The 17,505-nt window shown below is 57.2% G+C and overlaps 2 protein-coding genes across 2 annotated transcripts in view; one reads left to right on the top strand and one right to left on the bottom strand.

Annotated features, from left to right (window-relative positions):
- Window positions 1-17,505, bottom strand: part of LOC140680909 (uncharacterized) — a 692,735-nt gene that overhangs the window by 119,267 nt on the left and 555,963 nt on the right. The window lies entirely within an intron of this gene.
- The window catches only part of LOC100226816 (uncharacterized), a 1,189,242-nt gene that overhangs the window by 1,121,033 nt on the left and 50,704 nt on the right, over window positions 1-17,505 (top strand). Inside the window, 1 exon segment of the mRNA XM_072919754.1 lies at window positions 13,733-14,106. Within this exon segment, the coding sequence (XP_072775855.1) occupies window positions 13,733-14,106 (374 nt within the window).

Raw genomic sequence — 17,505 nt, 5'->3', positions numbered from 1 at the left:
TCGGGGATGGCTGAGTTCGCGGGCAGTAGTGTCTGAACTGGACCCATGGGCTGAATTGTCTTGTTCACTTCCCTCAGGTCGTGGACGAGGCGGTAGCCTTCTCCTGATCTCTTGGGGATTACAAACACAGGGGTGTTCCACGGGCTGGTGGAGGGTTCGATGTGGCCCTTTTGTAGCTCGTGGTCGACCAGTTCCAGCAAGGCTGTCATTCGAGGCTTTGACAGGGGCCACTGCTCAACCCATACGGGGTCTGGTGATTTCCAAGTCAGTTTGATTGGCAGCAGTGGGTGCACAGCAGTGGCCCTCATCATAAATTTGTAATCCTGACTCCTAGCATGGCGAGAACGTCCCTTCCTATCAGGGGTGGGGAGTTTTGCAAGATATAGGGGTGGATTGCTACTGTTTGTTCTGGTCCTTTCTTTGTATGGAGCGTTATAGCTACCAATTGGGTGCTTTTCCAAGCCCGGGACAGCCCTCCCACCCCGTTCACTGGGGGGACTTCCTTGTACGGCCAGTGTCGGGGCCACAGGGCTTGGGGTAGGATTGTGCAGTCTGCTCCTGTGTCTGCCCAAAACTGAAGCCCTATTACGTGGGGGTCCCGACTATCATAGAGGTGGCATGTCCCCCAGATTTTCGGGGGTTCCCTCCCTATTTTTAGGGCCAGGGCCACCCAGGGGTTGTCCTGTTCTGGGGCGCCCCCTGCTGACCCTGTGGCACAGGCGCTGCTTGCGGTGGCGGTGGGTACGAAGGCGCCGCAGGCTGTGCCGTGATACTCGCTGGCAGGGGTATGAAGTTGGCTGCTTCCTGTGGGAGAATGGGGTACGAGGGCTCCCCGCCCCATTGGGGGTTGGCATGGATGGGCCGCCTCATATTCGCAGCGGGAGGAGGCTGGGTGCGGCCCGCGGGCCCCCTCCCCTTTCCGTTTCCCTGGGCCCGGGACCTGCATTCCCTAGCCAGATGTCCCTTCCTCCCGCAGCCCCAGCAGGATCCCCGCGGGCGTGTTTGGGGCGGAGGCGCTGCGGCGGGCCGCCGTGCCGGCTGTGGGCAGCTCACCGCGATGTGACCCGCCTCCCCGCACTTGAAACACGCCATGGCATTGGTCAGGGTGTGGACGGCTGCCTGAATGGGCGTCAGGTGTTCCTCCCTCACTACATGTCTGATCATGTCCGCCAGGCTAGCCCCGGCTGGCAGGGAGCGTAAGATATCCTTAGTAACGGAGTTGCACTGCTGGCGCAGGCAGTCGGCCACCACGGGGCCCCTTGCCTCTGCCGGCAGGGTAGAGGAGTCTATCGCTGCCTGCAGGTGATCCACGAACTGCGTGAAGCTTTCGCTCTCTGCCTGCCTCACGGTGGACCACGGTGCCGGCTTGGCCACGACTCGGGAGGCGGCGCGAATCGCCTCTCTGGCAGCCCGAGTGGTCGCTCTGACCTCCTCAGCCTGCATCTGTGCTGCTTGCTGCTGTGGTGTGATCATATCATCATGCTTTCCTATCAGTCTGGATAAGCTCGATCTGTGTAGGGGCTGCCGCGCGCCGGATGCTTGGGCTAGCTGCTTTCTACAATTATCCTCCCATTCCTGTCTGAAGACAATCATTCCCGCCCCGTCCAGTATCATACGCCCTATCCGTTCGATATCAAAGGGAAGCAAGTCATCGTTGCTAAAAAGACCATCGATTAACGTAGTAACTATAGCCGAGTTGATCCCTTTTTCCGCAATGGCTTTGACAATTGCCTGTATATCCTTTGGGTTTATCAGGGTATATACCCTTTGTTGGTTCCCTTCCGGACCGGTAAGCCGTACTGGGAAGGCTTGTATGGCTGCCGCTGGGGACCATTCAGCACAAGCTATCTTTATTTTCCCCCAGTCAGTAAACTGGGCTGATTCGTATTGTAGTTGTTTTTTGGCGCGGCTTAGAGCTTTACTCGGCTTTGTTTCAAGCTGTGCCGGTTCCGTTTTGTCCGTCTCGGAGCCATCACTAGCCTCCGTCAGCTCCCCTGAGCTGGTAGAGCTGTCGCTGGTCTCCGAGCCGGAAGACGAGTGCCAGCGTACTTCCGGGGCTCCGCGCCATTTTGTTCGGCTCCGAGCTCGCTCCTCCCCGTAGGGGTGGCGCCGCTCCCGCCCCCCCGGCTCGCCGCGCCCCTCGCGGGGGGTGGTTTCTCCCTTTTATGGTGGCAGCTTCAGACGGGGCCGCTGGTTGGTTCCGCGCTCTGTGCCGCTCTCCGCCCCCTTCTCCCGCACGCGCGCATACCCGAGGTCACGCGCTTCCCGGGTGTTCGCGCCGGGACCGCCCACGCCCCGCCCCTCTCTGCCGCTCCCGGCGCCATGTTCAGAGGCATAGGGGGGCGGCATGGCGGCCCCGTCTGCCCAAGCCGCGGTTTCGGCGGCTCGGGCTTCTTTCACCAGCCCTTGCCAGAAGCGCTCCGCGTGCCGTTGCGTCTCCGACAGCGGATCACGGGCCGGCGGCGGCGGCGGGACGGAGGAATTTGCGGTCTCTCGGGGGGTTTGAGCGGTGGGGGGTTTTTGGGGATTTTCGGCGGCGGGGGTGTCGCGGGGGGTTTCTGCGGGGGGCGGGTGGGCTCTGATCTGGGGGAGCGGGTGTCGCGCTGAGCCCCCCCGGGTCCCCGCCGCCTGGCGAATCGCTCTCAGGGGCAGTCTGCGTCCCCGCCCCCACACCGAGCTTGGGAGTAACTAATAAACGCGTGCGCGCCGCGGTCCATGTCTCCTGCTCTTCTATCGCTTTGCGTAGGGCTTTCTCTACTTTGCCCCACGCTTTAAGATTTTTGCCGCTGCCTGAGGATTTTGTGTCCTCGGCTAGCGCGGCAGTGCATTTGTCCCATATTTCCGGATGTAATACATCCACAGGGCGCTCGATTGCCCCTAGCTCAAGCAATCTCGCTATGGCAAGATGAAAATCCTTGAGCTTACACCCAATACCCCACTGCGAATGAATAGCACTTACGATCCTGGCGATTGCGTCCATAACGCTCGCGGATCCCAGGGACGTCTCCCCTACGCCTAGATACGGTCCGACCGTTCCGGCCGCTGCTTCTGTCCAGGTGTATCCCGTCCACCGGGGGGTTTTTCCTTTTTTTTTTCTTCTTTTTTCCCGGGTTTTCGGCACCAGTATGTTGCCTTTATAAAGGACAACCAGGGACCTGGTTCAGGGAACAGCACGGCAGCCTGGTCCCTCCAGGCTGCTCGGGCTAGTCAACACACGCATACACCAATGTGGCAGACGGTTGAAAAGCGTTTATTATCCTATCTCGTGGGTTTAAATAGTTTTGGGGGTTTTTGCTGCGTCAGAGGGGGGTTGGGGGTCTCAGGGGTTAGTCGGGTAGTGGAAATTTACCAGGGCAGGTGTGGCTACATTCTTCTGAGGCTCCTGGGGTCAACAGATAGCGTGGGGGAGAGAGAGAGGGGGAGGGGTCTATCTTTCCGTCACACCCCGTGATCTTCTGCTCGCCTGTCCCTTACCTACCACAGGGAAGAGCTTGGAGTGAGGGAGGAGAGTGAGGGAAGAGCTTGGTGCGCTGCTCCAGCTCCATCCCCCATGGGAGGATCCGGGCTGGATGATCCCCAGTGACCCCCGTTGGGCAGAGCCCTGCTGATCCGTGGTCCTGGTGATCCATGCTGGGTGTGGGGAAGGTGTTGGCTTCTTCTCCTTGTGCTGCTGTGATTTGGGTGGGTTCCCATGGATTGGGGATGGGAGGTGAGTGGGGGTCCTGGCGCACTGCGGGGGGCTCATAGCTCGGGGGGTCCCAGCGCTTTGGGGGAGTCAGGGAAGGGGGGAAGCAGTGAATGGAGGGGGTCCCAGTAAATTGGAGGTGGTGCTGATGATAAGAGGGGGTCCTGGGAGACAACGGGGTGGGAAAGGACCAAACCCTAAGGGACTCCCCTAGTGCTGGTGAACCCCCTGTGCCCCCCCAGCCCTTGGGGTCCCTCACAGTCCCTGCACTGTTCCTGGGGGTCCCGCGGCTCTGGGGGGGTCAAAGCAGAGGGGATGGAACCTCCGTCATGGATGGGGGCACAAAGGGGGTCCGGGCCCAGTGCTCGGCGGGGTCGGTGCACGAGGGGGGCCCGGTCCCTGTCCCGGTGCACGGGGGTGGCGCTGCCTGGGGGGTCCCGGTACTTGTGGGGTTCCCAGGGTTCGAGGGGGGTCCGGTCCCTATCCCGGTGCTTGGTGAGTGGGGGGCAGTTCCCGGGGGGCTCCCACTGCTCGGTAATTGGGGGGTGTCAGAATCCAGGACATCCCTCTGGCTGCCTGGATGGCTCGAGACCCTGGCAGGGGCCTCGGAGACCTTGGCATGGTGTCAAGAACACCGGTGGCTTTGGTTTTAGCCCCTGGAGACAATTGCCAACTTTGTATGAGGAATTACAAGGCACAAGGGTTTGAGTAACGTGGTAGGTGAATTAACACAGGGTGGAAAAGTAGAATTTTAACAATTTAAAATACGGGGTTCAATGGGACAAGGTGGAGGGATCTGGGTGTGTCCTGAGCTTCTTCTCCTTCTTTTTGCCCTCCATGTCTTGCTGTGATGGTGACACTTTTCTGTTGGTTGAATGTAGAGACACACTGTCCAACAGAAATGATAGATATTGGCACGTTATTGTAAACACAGTACAGGTAGTTTTTAGTGTAGAAGGCAAACAGTGCCCTGAGGGCAGGGAGACTGCCACAGACCGACCTGCTAGACAGAGCTCAGCAGAGCGGACAAAGCTGTTAGAGAAAAGGGAAAATAAACAGCCCTGAGAAGCAAAGCTCTGCATCTCGACTCCTTCTCTGCCCTCGCGGGCTGGGAGAAAAGGACTTTTCACAATCTTGGGGTCATCTCGACCCCCAGAAAACTGAGAGGGGGTCTCCACTCATCCCAGTGCCCAGGGAGGGGGGTCAGTGCTCAAGGGGGGTTTGGGGGCACTGAAGGGGCTGCGGGTGCGGGTTTTGGGGGGTCCCGGCAACTCCCAGGGCAGGGTCAGTGCTCAGCAGCGGGGGCTGCCTGGGGACCCCCCGGCCCCCAAATCACAGCCGGGTCTCCTGCAAGGCACTTAGGGGAGGCTCGTTCACCCCCCCGCCCCCACCAGCATCCCCACACACCTTCCCAAAGTGTCCCCAAGTGCTCCCAAAGTGCCCTCAAAATGTCCCCGAGTCTCTGCCGAGGTGACACCGGCCTGATGACGGCCCAGTGGTGATGTTGCTCTGTGCACAGCAGCCTCGGGATGTCCTCCATGGCTCTTTGGCACCACTCGGCCACTGCACAGCCACCGTGGCCAGGAGAGGGACAGAAGAAGAGGGTGTTGATGTCCCCAAGTGTCCCCAGCAGGTGACGCGTGGCCAGGCGGGCACTGGCCTCCCACGGCTGCTCAGCCTCAGCCGCTGTGGCCACCAAGGCCGCACAGAAATCAGGGAACACCTCCGTTGTCCCCTCCAGGGCAGCCTCGATGTCCCGCGGTGGGTTTGTCACACGCGGCCACCAAGTCCCCCAGCAGCCCCAGGTACAGCTCCAGCCGCTGTCCCCTCCCGGTGGCCGCATGCCTGCAGGCGTCGCGGAGCTCGGTGGCCGCCTTGGCCAGCCGGGCCCAGCTGTCCATGAGCCTGTCCAGCACACGCCTGGTGCTGGCCAAGGCTCTCACACAGGCCCAGGTGGTCCCTGGGGTGTCCCCGAGGTTGGCCAGGGTCCAGCCCAGGGAGGGGACAGGGCGGTGGCCCAGGGAGGGGACACGGTAGTGGCGCAGGGCGTCCTGGAGGTGAAAGATCAAGGTCCTCACAGCCACCCGCAGGAACTCTGGGGACACGGCCAGCAGCACGTCCCTGTGTGGCCTGGCCACGGTGGCCATCAGTTCTCTCAGGATGGCCACCAGCTCGCCCAGTGTGGCCACCACGGCCACCATCGCCTCCAGCAGCTGGTGGGGGGACAGCTGGGGATGGGACAGGAGAGGTGTCAGGGGCCTGGTGGCACTTGTGGCCTCCTACAGTGGCCCCTGTGCCCTCCTGTGGTCCCGTTTGTCCCCTCCCTAGAGGGCTCTGCTGTCCCCTCTGTCCCTTTTGTCACCCCCTCATCCCCCACATTCCCCCCTGTTCCCTCCTACCACCCTCGGTCCCCTCCACCCCTCTGCCACCCCCGTGTTCCCTCTGCCACCCCCGTGTTCCCCTGTCCCCTCTGCATCCCCTCTGTCCCCTCCAGCCCCCTTCCACCCCCGTGTCCCCCCTGTCCCCTCCCGCCCCCCTGCTGGGATTGTCGCACTTCGCGGGGTTCGATGGCCGCTGGGGACACTCCGGGGAGGGGACACGGCCGGGGACAGTTGGGGACACGTGGGAACATGGCGGGGCCAGAGAGGGGAAACAGGAAGAGGTGACGTCATCACCCCAGCCCTGCCCCACCTTTGGCCGCTTTTGGGGGCTCCTGAGGAGATTTTGGGGGGTCCTAGGTGAGTTTTGGGGTTCCCAGGTGAGGGTTTTGGGAGGGCCCAGGTAAAATTTTGGGGTCCCAGGTGAGGTTTGGGGGGTCCCAGGTGAGGTTTTGGGGTCCCAGGTGAAGTTTGGGGGGTCCCAGATGAGAAATACCCAAGGATTTGGGGTTTCCCAGCTGCCCAGGTGAAGTTTGGTGGGTCCCAGCTGAGAATTCCCAAGGATTTGGGGTTTCCCACCTGCCCAGGTGAGGTCTAGGGGTCCTAGGAGAAGTTTGGGGGTCTCAGGTGAGAATTTGGGGGGTTCCAGGTGAGGTTTGGGAGTCCCAGGTGAGGTTTGTGGGGTCCTGAGAAGATTTCAGAGGGGTGCAGGGGAGCTTTAGGGGGTCCCAGGTGAGAATTCCCAAAGATTTGGGGGTTGCCAGGTGAAAACAGCTCGGGGGGGCTGAGGAGGGGGGAGGGGCTAGGGAGGTTTTGGGGTGTGTCCCATGGGTGGGGGAGGGGCGGTGAGGGAGGGTCCGGGGGAATTTAGGGGGGTGGGAGCGGCAGGACGAACCCCCAAACACTGACCATGCCCTCTTTAGACCCCGCCCTGTGTTTTGGCCCCGCCCCTTGCTGCTGGACACGCCCACCGAGCACCCCGCCCCCTCAGGCCCCGCCCCTCCCAGGTTCCAGCTCCGGGTTCTGGCACCGCCCCCTCCTGAAGCCCCCCCAAATGAGCCTTGGCCCCGCCCCCGGATAGATTTTTATCAATGGAAACCAAAAATTTACACAAATCGACCCAAAAATTCAAACCCAGGGGAGTGGGGGAGCAGGACCACACCTGTGATGTCACGGGGGAGGGGCCAGGTGGGATTTTGGGGGGCTCTAGGCGGATTTTTGGGGAGTCCAAATGAGTTTGGGGAGTGCCAGATGTTCCTGGGTGGATCCAAGTGGGTTTTGGGGGAGTCCTGGTTGGTTTTGGAGGTCCCAGGTGGATTTAGAGGGGGATCCAGGTGAGTTTTAGCGGGATCCCAGTGAGTTCTGGGGGGTCCAGTGTGTTTGGGGGGTGAGTCCAGCTCTCCCTGGGTGGGTCAAGGTGGTTTTGTGCAGTCCCAGGTGTTATTTGGGGGAATCCAGGTGTTCCTGGGGGGTCCTGCTGTGTTCAGGAGGCATCCAGGTGTTCCTGGAGTGTGGTAGATAGGGACAGGCGAACGGAAGATCTCGGGATGTGACGGAAAGAAAGACCTTTCCTCCTTCTCCCTGCTTCACGTTATCTATTAACCCCAGAGCATGTAACCACACCTAACCCAGTAGTTTTCCACTCCCAACTAACCCCAGGGACCCTACAACCCCCCTCTGACGTAGCAAAGTCCCCCAAGGCTATTTAAACCCATGAGATAAGATAATAAAGGCTTTCGACCGTCCACCACATTGGTGTCTGTGTGTGTCGCTAGTCCGAGTAGCCCGGACAGGCTGGGCTGCCATGCTGTCGTCTTGCAACCAGGTCGCCGTTGTCTCTCATAAAGGCAACATATCTGGTGCCGAAACCCGGGAAGAGAAATTCGCTCGGGTAGCGGGATTCGCCTGGACAGGGGCAGCGGCCGGAGCGGTCAGACCGTATCTTGGCGCAGGGAGACGTCCCAGGACCCGCGAGCGTCATGGACAGCATTGCCAGGGTCGTAAGTGTGATTTATAAGCAATGGGGTATCGAGTGTAAGCTCAAAGACTTTTATCTTGCCATAGCAAGGCTGCTTGAGCTTGGGGCGACTGAATGCCCAGTGGATGCTATGCATCCGAGAATATGGGAAAAATGCACAGCCACGTTGGCCGAGGACATGAAATCCTCAGGCAGTGGCAAAAGCCTTAAAGCGTGGGGCAAAGTAGAGAAAGCCCCGCACAGAGCAATAAAAGAGCAGGAGACGTGGAGCGCGGCGCATACGTGTTTATTAGTTAGACCCGGGCTCGGGGTGGGGGCGGGAGCACAGACCGCCCCTGAGGACGATCCGCCCGGTAGCGGGGACCCGGGGGGGCCCGTCGCGTCACCTCCTTCCCCGGATCAGAGCCCAATCCCTGCCGCGGAAACCCCTCAAAAAACCACGGCTTCCCCGTCCGTCCCGCCACTGCCGGTCCGCGACCCGTTGCCAGAGGTGCAGCAGCGCGCGGAATGCTTTCGGCGAGGGCTGGCAGGGGAAACCAGAGGTGCAGAAACCGCGGCTCGGGAAGAGACCCTACCCACACCGCCACCTTACCCCTTTGAAAATGGCGCTGGCCGCCAAGGAGAGGGGTGGGGCGCGGGCGGTCTCGGCGCGAAAAGCCGGGAGCCGCGCGGTTTCAGGGACGCGCGTGCGCAGGAGAAAGAGGAGGAGAGCAGCAGAGGGCAGAGAGCCAATCGGCAGCTGCGCCTGAGGCTGCTACCATTTAAGGGAGAGACCTCCCCCTGCAGGAGGCAGGGCAAGCCTGGGGGGCGGGAGCGGTGCCACCCCCGTGGGGAGGAGCGAGCTCGGAGCCGGACAAAAAGGCACCGAGCCCCGGAAATGCGCTGGCATTCGACTTCTGACTCGGAGCCCAGCAGCAGCTCCGCCAGCTCGGAAGAGCTGCCGGGAGCTGGCTGGAACTCCGAGACGGAGAAAACAGAGCCAACGCAATTTAAGACAAAACCAAGTAAATCTCTAAGCCGCACCGGAAAACAACTACGATACAAACCAGCCCAGTTTACCGACTGGGGAGAAATAAAAATAGCCTGTGCTGAATGGTCCCCAGCAGCTGCCATACAAGCCTTCTCGGTGAGGCTCACCGGCCCAGAGGGGAACCAACAAAGGGTATATACCCCGATAAACCCAAAAGATGTACAGTCAATTGTCAAAGCCATTGTGGAAAAAGGAATCAATTCGGCCATAGTCTCCACTTTAATCGATGGTCTTTTTAGTAATGACGACCTGCTTCCCTTTGATATCGAGCTAATAAGTCGCATGATAATTGATGGTGCGGGAATGATTGTGTTCAGACAGGAATGGGAGGATAATTGTAGGAAGCAATTAGCCCAAGCATCTGGCGCGAGGCAACCCCTACACAGATCGAGCTTATCCAGACTAATAGGAAAGCACGATGATATGATTACGCCGCAGAAACAAGCCACGCAGATGCAGGCTGAGGAGGTCAGGGCGACCACTCGGGCTGCCAGGGAGGCTATTCGCGCAGCCTTTGAGTCGTGGCCAAGCCGGCGCCGTGGTCCACCGTGAGGCAGGCAGAGAGCGAAAGCTTCACGCAGTTTGTGGATCGCCTGCAGGCAGCGATAGACTCCTCTACCCTGCCGGTAGAGGCAAAGGGCCCCGTGGTAGCCGACTGCCTGCGCCAGCAGTGCAACTCTGTCACCAAGGATATCTTACGTTCCCTGCCAGCCGGAGCCAGCCTGGCTGACATGATCAGACGTGTAGTAAGGGAAGAGCACTTGACGTCCATTCAGGCAGCCGTCCACACCCTGACCAGTGCCATGGCATGTTTCAAGTGTGGTGAGGCAGGTCACATCGCGGCGAGCTGCCCCCAGCCGGCACGGCAGCCCGCCACGGCGCCTCCACCCCAAACATGCCCGCAGGGATCCTGTTAAAGCTGCGGGAGGAAAAGGCCACTGCCACACACTCACTGCTGCCAATAAAACTGACCTTCAGAACGAAACTAATGGAAAAGCTGTGAGTTTTGTTTGCAGGACACGCTTGTGGACCGTCCCCGTGACGCGTACACCCCTGCTCCGGAGGGAGATAACGGACCACCAAACCGCCAGACAAAACCCGAGAGTCCCACGCCGGTGAGACCCAGACATGCACAGTGTCTCTGTGCGATTTTGCTGTTGGGGCTTGTGGCCAGGGGGCAAGTCAACCCAGGCCACTACCCTCATCAGCCATTTAGGTGGGTCATGCAACATCTATCAAGTGACAAGGTGTTCAAAGAGGTCACCACAGCGAACACCCCATCCTTCGTGTTCCACATAGCCAACCTGTTTAGAAGCTACCTTTCTAACCCTAAACGAAACCAAACCGAACCTGACTAATTCCTGTTAGCTTTGCTATGATATTAAACCCCCCTTTCTACGAAGGCGTTGCTTTAGACACCCCCTTCAGTTACTCCACAGCCAGTGCCCCCCACCAGTGCAGATGGGACACTCCCCGCAGAGGAATCACCCTGAGTCAAATCACAGGACAGGGCAGATGTTTTGGCAATGCAACCTTAGCAAAGCAGAAAGGCAACTTCTGCACTAAAGTTGTCAAGCCCAACAGAAAAACCAATAAGTGGGTGGTCCCATCCGCATCTGGGATGTGGGTTTGCCAGCGATCCGAAATGAGTCCTTGTGTGTTCCTTGCCAAATTTAATGACTCTGTCGACTTCTGTGTCCAAGTTCTGATTGTTCCTAGGGTCCTGTACCACTCAGACGAAGAGATATACCACCTTCTCGAGGAACCTGACAGACTCCACAAAAGAGAAATAATCACAGGTATAACTATCGCAATGCTGCTCGGCCTGGGAGCAGCTGGCACAGCCACGGGTGTCTCAGCCATCGCAACCCAACAGCACGGACTCTCTCAGCTGCAAATGACCATCGACGAAGACCTGCAGAGGATTGAGAAATCCATCTCCTATCTAGAGAAATCAGTCTCTTCGCTTTCAGAAGTAGTTTTAGAAAATAGGCGAGGACTGGACCTCTTGTTCATGCAACAAGGAGGACTGTGTGCAGCCCTGAAAGAGGAGCGCTGCTTTTATGCAGATCATACGGGAGTCGTTAAAGACTCCATGGCAGAACTCCGAGATAGACTGGCTCAGAGAAAGAGAGACAGGGAAACCCAACAGAGCTGGTTTGAATCCTGGTTCAATCGATCACCTTGGCTCACCACTCTAATTTCCGCCCTGGTAGGTCCACTGGCAATACTGCTTTTAGCTGTTACCATAGGACCATGCCTGCTGAATAAACTAGTCTCGTTTGTTCAGGCCCATCTAGAAAAAGGGAACATTGTGTTCATAGGCCACCAACAGATGCTGTAAACCAAAAACTGCAAACACAGTCAATCGCAAAAGCCTTCGAGACTCACCTTGCGAAAATTACTCAGGTTTACCAAACCAACCTTTCCTTACCAAGTTACAAGTTTGTACCTCACTCCAGTGCCTATATCTACAACTACCTCATTTAATATATGATAAGGGGAGAGGAGATGTAGTAGATAGGGACAGGCGAACGGAAGATCACAGGATGTGACGGAAAGAGAGACCCTTCCCCCTTCTCACTGCTTCACGTTATCTTTTAACCCCAAAGCATGTAACCACACCTAACCCAGTAGTTTTCCACTCCCGACTAAGCCAGAAACCCCACCAAACCCCCCCTCACATAGCAAAGACCCCCAAGACTATTTAAACCCATGAGATAAGATAATAAAGGCTTTCGACCGTCCACCAAATTGGTGTCTGCGTCTTTGTCGTTAGCCCGAGTGGCCCGGACAGGCCGGGCCGCCGTGCTGCTCCTTGGAACCAGGTCGCCGTTGTCTTTTATAAAGGCAACACCCAGTATAAGCCCAGTCGTTTCCAGTCATCCCCAGCAGGCACCCAGTGACTCCCAGTTCCTCCCAGTTGCTCCTAGCATGATCCCAGTTGCTCACAGCTGCTCCCAGTCACCCTATTCATGCTCCCAGTCACTCCCAGTACATCCCATTTGCCCCCAGTGTGGTCTGTTCCCCCCTGTAGGCTCCTACTCTGTGTCAGTATGATCCCAGTACAATCCCAGTCTCCCTCGGGGTGACTGCAGTCTGCCCTGGCATGGGCCCAGCTGCTCCCAGTATGATTCCAGTGCAATCCCAGTACAAACCAGTCCTTCCCAGTGCTACCACTCCTGGCATCCCTGAGCCCTCTCTGTGTTCCCCTCTCCTGATCTCCTGAGAGGAGCCCCAAGGGCCGGCAGTGCCCAGGCAGGGTCCCCAGGCAGCCCCAGTTTGGATGTGCAGCCCCCAGTTTCCCCAGTTTGCCTCTCCTTTGGCCCGGGCCGGGTTCCCCCCTGGAACAGCGGCTGGGAGCAGCCGAGAGCCCTGCGCTGCCCGTCCCAACCTGTCCCGGCTCCATCCCCACTCCTGCCGCGGGCTGCCGGGGCTGCGGGAACGGGAACCGAGGGTGTCGCTGCTCCTGTGGGAGGAGGAGGAGGGAGGGAAGGGCAGGGGTGAAGGAGGAGCGGGAGGTGGGGATGGGGAGGAGGAGGAGGAGGGGGTATGGAAGGGGAGGGGAGGGATGGAAGAGGAGAAGGAGGTGGGGATAACAAAGTCCAGGAGGAGGAGAAGGGGGGATGGAAGAGGAGGAGCAGCAGGAAGAGGAAGAGGAGGTTGAAAGGCGGATGGAGCAGAGCAGAGAGAAGCGCGCGGTCAGCCCTGCCTGAATTCGCAGCCCCCACCTGTGGGATCATTGCCCCCCATCCCGCAGGTGAGCAGGAAGGGGGAGCTCGGGCCAGGTCTCCTGGGGGGTGCCTGGGTTGGGTTTTTTGGGGGAATGTTTGGAGAAGAAAGAACTGCGAAGCTGAGCAGAAAAGGCCCCTTGGGGGGACTCCTTTGAGCCCCGGCAGCCCAGAGCAGGGAAGAAGGGGAGAAGGGAGCCCGGGAGCCCAAACAGCCCCGGCACCCCTGAATGGGGAGAGCCAAGAGGGGGGAGCTTTTGGGATTGCTGGGACTCCCGGCAGCCTGGGGAGGGCGGGCAGCAAGGAGAAGGGGGACCCCCAATCCAAGCGTGACCCCAGCAGCTGGGACAGGGGGGAGCCCCGAACAGCAAAGGGGAGGGAGCAGGGATGGGGAACTCCTGGGAGGCTTTTTCAGGGCTGGATCTCGGTGTTTGGGAGGTTTTTATGGAGCCCAGGTGGCCAGGGACTTCTAGGGATGGACTGGGACAGAGGGAGCTTCCAACTCCACGTGCTCATCCCTTGTTTTCCCCAAACCAGGATTTCCCATTCCCAGCCCCTGGGAGGCTGCGAGGAAGAGGAAGAGCCTCTCCTTGTCCTTCCTCCCCCAGAGCAGGAGCTGAGGATGCAGAGCAGGGAGGACAAATCCCCGCGGCAGAACCTGGTGGAAGAGGCCGTTTTGAGCGGCTCCACAGCACAGGAACCTGACGGGGAGGAAAAGCCCCGGAGATCCCGCACGAGGAGGGGCTGCAAAGGCAGATCGCGGGGATCTGAGGGGGAAAGACCCACCCTGGGCCGGGGAGGCGGCCGGAGATGGAGCCAGAGCTCGGAGCTGGGGGTCCCTGAGCAGTTTCATGATGGGGAGAAGCCCCACAAGTGCTTGGAGTGTGGGAAGGGCTTCAGGAGAAGGTCCGAGCTGATTCTGCACCAGAGGATCCACCATGGGGAGAGGCCCTACGAGTGTGGGGAGTGTGGGAAGGGCTTCAGCCAGAGCTCCAGCCTGATCGTGCACCAGAGGATCCACACTGGTGAGAGGCCCTACGAGTGTGGGGAGTGTGGGAAGAGCTTCAGCCACAGCTCCAGCCTGATCAAGCACCAGAGGATCCACACTGGGGAGAGGCCCTACGAGTGTTCCAAGTGTGGGAAGAGGTTTCAGATCAGCTCCTGTCTCCTCAAGCACTATCGGGTTCACAGGGAGGAGAGGCCCTTCTGCTGCCCCGACTGCGGGAAGGGATTCAGGGAAAACTCCCACCTCCGCAGGCACCAGCGCATCCACACTGGGGAAAGGCCCTACGAGTGTGGGGAGTGTGGGAAGAGATTCTCAAGGAACTCTCACTTGACCCGACACCAACAGAGGCACCGGTAAGGGAAGCCCTGCGAGTGCCCCGAGTGCGAGAAGAGCTAAACTCCATCCCCCACTGGAGGACCCACATTGAGCACAGCCCTGGTGACCCACATTCCTTGTGATCCATGTTGGGAACACACCTGGCTGCTTCTCCTTTAATGTTGACCTTCATTTTTTTCTCTTCTCAATTTCTCTGCTCTCCAAAAGCCAAGAGGGATCGATCTTGCACCTCAAAACCACTCACATCCCACTGAAAACAACTGAATTTTAACCACAGAGGCTCAATCCCTCTTCAAATTGTTTGTTCCCACCTCAAAAAAAACCAATCCCACACCAAACTCACTTGAATCCACAGCTGCCAGGGTGAGATGGGTTTGGGAGGAGACCGGGAGAAGTGGGATCCCAATTTGGAACGGTGGGATGGGGATTGTGTGGGGCTGGGTGGCTGGGATGTATTTGATAGCAAATAAAACTTTCAGACTTAGTGATTTCTTTGCCGTTCATCTCCAGTCCGTGGCAGTTCTGTTTTTCAGGGCACCACCTTCTCAGCTGATTGTGTTTGTGTCCTCCTTTCCCTCCCACCTCTCTTTGCCTGCTCTGTTTCTCTCTCCGTGTCTCCCTTGAGCCAGGGACCTCCAAAGACCCTCCCCCAATTTAATTTCCTCAGGGAGCACCAAAGATCCTCCCCTGATTTAATTGAATCCTCCTCTAATTTAATTGCCCCCTCTGCCCCCAATGACCCACCCCTGATTTTTTAATTATTTTATTTCCCAATTATTATTTTATTTCTTAGTTCAGGAGCTGAAGTTATGGAGGCCAGCAGTGAAATGTCTCTGTAGGATTTTGCTCCACTTGGCTTTCAGCCCCTTCTCAAGAGCTTTGCCTTTGAGGGCAAAGGGAATGTCTTTTCCTGGCTGGGAGCTGAAATTCCAGACCTCTGGAATGTGTGCAGGGCCATATAGACTGGGATCAACCAGAGATTGGGATCAAATATGCACTGAGATCCTGTGGTCTAGGATCAGCTAAGGACTGGGATAAATTAGGGACTGGGGCCCTACAGACTGGAATGAACTGAACTGGGATCAAATATGGACAAGGATCAAACATGGACTGGGATCCTATGGACTGGTTTTAACGAGGGACTCGGATAAAATAGGGACTGGGGCCCTACAGACTGGGATCAAATTGGGACTGAGATCATATGGACTTGGATCAGCTGGAGACTTGGATCAACTACGGACTGTGTTCAAATAGAGACTGGGATCAGATGTGGATTGGGATCCTATGGACTGGGATCAAATATAGACTGGGATAAAATTGGGACTGGGGTCAGATATGGAATGGGATCATATGGCCTGGGATCATATATAGACTGGGATAAAATTGGGACTGGGGTCAGATATGGAATGGGATCATATGGCCTGGGATCAAATATAGACTGGGATAAAATTGGGACTGGGGTCAGATATGGACTGGGATCATATGTGTTGGGGAAGATCAAATAGGAAAGCCTTATAAATATGACTGCCTGGCAAAAGGTTTAGAAAATACAGAGACTGAGATGGTAACAAGTTGTGACATACCAAACCGTAGTTACTCGACAAGTAGAACACAATCGTACAGCCAGGATGAAGACAATCCCCTCTTCTGGTTGAACAATGCCCTTACCTACAGGTAGGTCCAAGGGTCAAATGGACTGTTGGATCTCACCCCAATGTATGGTTCATCCCACACCTGAAACCCTCCCCTGAAGCATCAGGGGTCTGTGACCCCATTGGCCTGAGTCTTGTTCCAGCCCACCTTGAAGCCCCTGACAAGGAGTCCCTGAGGAGCCAGACGCTCTCTTGGAACTTCCCTTCTCTTGGAACTGCCCCTCTCCTGGAACATCCTCTTGGGATCCTCTCTTATCTCCCTCTACCCCTTGCCTCTCCCTTCCCCCACGCCCTCAGGCCTGCCACGGGTCAGGTCTGGTGACTCCAAGCAGGGCCTTTCACCCTCTCTAATAAACCAGATATTCTAAGGGCAGCCTCCAGAGATCTCTCGTCTCCATCCCCCTAAAGCATCCTGGAGTCCAGCGTCCTCGCAGTATGGACTGGGATCAACTAGGGACTGGGATCAAATACGGACTGGGATCAAATATAGTCTGGGATAAAATAGGGACGGGGATCAAATATGGACTGGGATCAACTAGGGACTGGGATAAAATACGGACTGGGATCAAAGAGGGACTGGGATAAAATAGGGACTGGGATCAAATATAGTCTGGGATAAAAGGTGGACTGGGATCTGTTGCAGCATTTTTGAGAGAAAGAGGACATGAGTTATGAAATTTGAGCTACTCCAGTCTAGGCCTCAGATTTAGGCCTGGTGAGGCCTTCAAGCCTCTGACGCAGTTAGAAATTCAGAGCTTGTGGCGCAGATAGAAATAGTCTTAAGGTGTGATGGGGACCACTGGGTTGTCTGGGTGTGAATTAGTATAGGTTTTATAGTGTAAGGTGTAGGCCGTTTTAAGGAAAAGGTAAACAATATTAGTTTGGCAATCAGAGTGTCTTTGTTTTTGTAAACTATGTAAGCTTATATAAACTACCACCTTATCTTGAATAAACGGAGAACGCTTGATTAACCACATTGGTTCAGATCTGCGTTTGTCTTGTCCAGCTTTCCGTGTTTCTGAGATTCCCTGGCTTTTAGTGGCGCCCAGACCAGGGACTCAGGAGGCTCTGAAAAGGCTCCCAAATTACTTTTAGAGTAACGGGGAGCCGAGTTTCAGTCGCGCGACGAAAATTCAGGTCCAAATCGCCTCATGGCGATGGGGCCGGGATCCCAAATTCACTTTTTGTGAATGGGGATCAAGTGGAAACGGAGCAGAAGTCTCCAAACTCCGAATTGGGCCATTTTCCCAACGGGAGAAAAAGACTTTTCGCATTGTTGTTTGTTTGCGAGAGTCCGTTGGAGCAGTGGGAAGACCTCGGCGTTCACAAGGGACCTGAACAGCGGGTGTGGACGTGGCCAGGGCCGGAAAGCTGGAGCAGGGTTGCCGCCTTGCCGAAGAAAAGCGAGAGCGAAGCAACCCGCGGAAGTTGGAGGTAAGCCGTGGAGAGAGAGAGAGGGTGAAAGTTCACCATGGATGGGGATCTGCAGGCTTCCGTGCGGCTTCTCTTTCATATTCTCTCAAAGAGAGCTGAAAAAGTTAAAGAAGCTGATTTAAAGCAGTTGGTCCTGTGGGCAAGAAACAAAGGCAAACTGCAAAAGCCTTCGCTGATTTTTAGTGAAATCGAATGGCAAGAGTTGGGGCAGCTGCTTTGGGACGCAGTGATAAAGGGCGGAAAAGACAAGAAAACACTATTGGAGCTCGGAGGCG

This window comes from Taeniopygia guttata, chromosome 30, assembly GCF_048771995.1.
Source record: "Taeniopygia guttata chromosome 30, bTaeGut7.mat, whole genome shotgun sequence".
NCBI classification, from domain to species: Eukaryota; Metazoa; Chordata; class Aves; order Passeriformes; family Estrildidae; genus Taeniopygia; species Taeniopygia guttata.
This window is presented reverse-complemented; position numbering and strand designations above follow the sequence as displayed.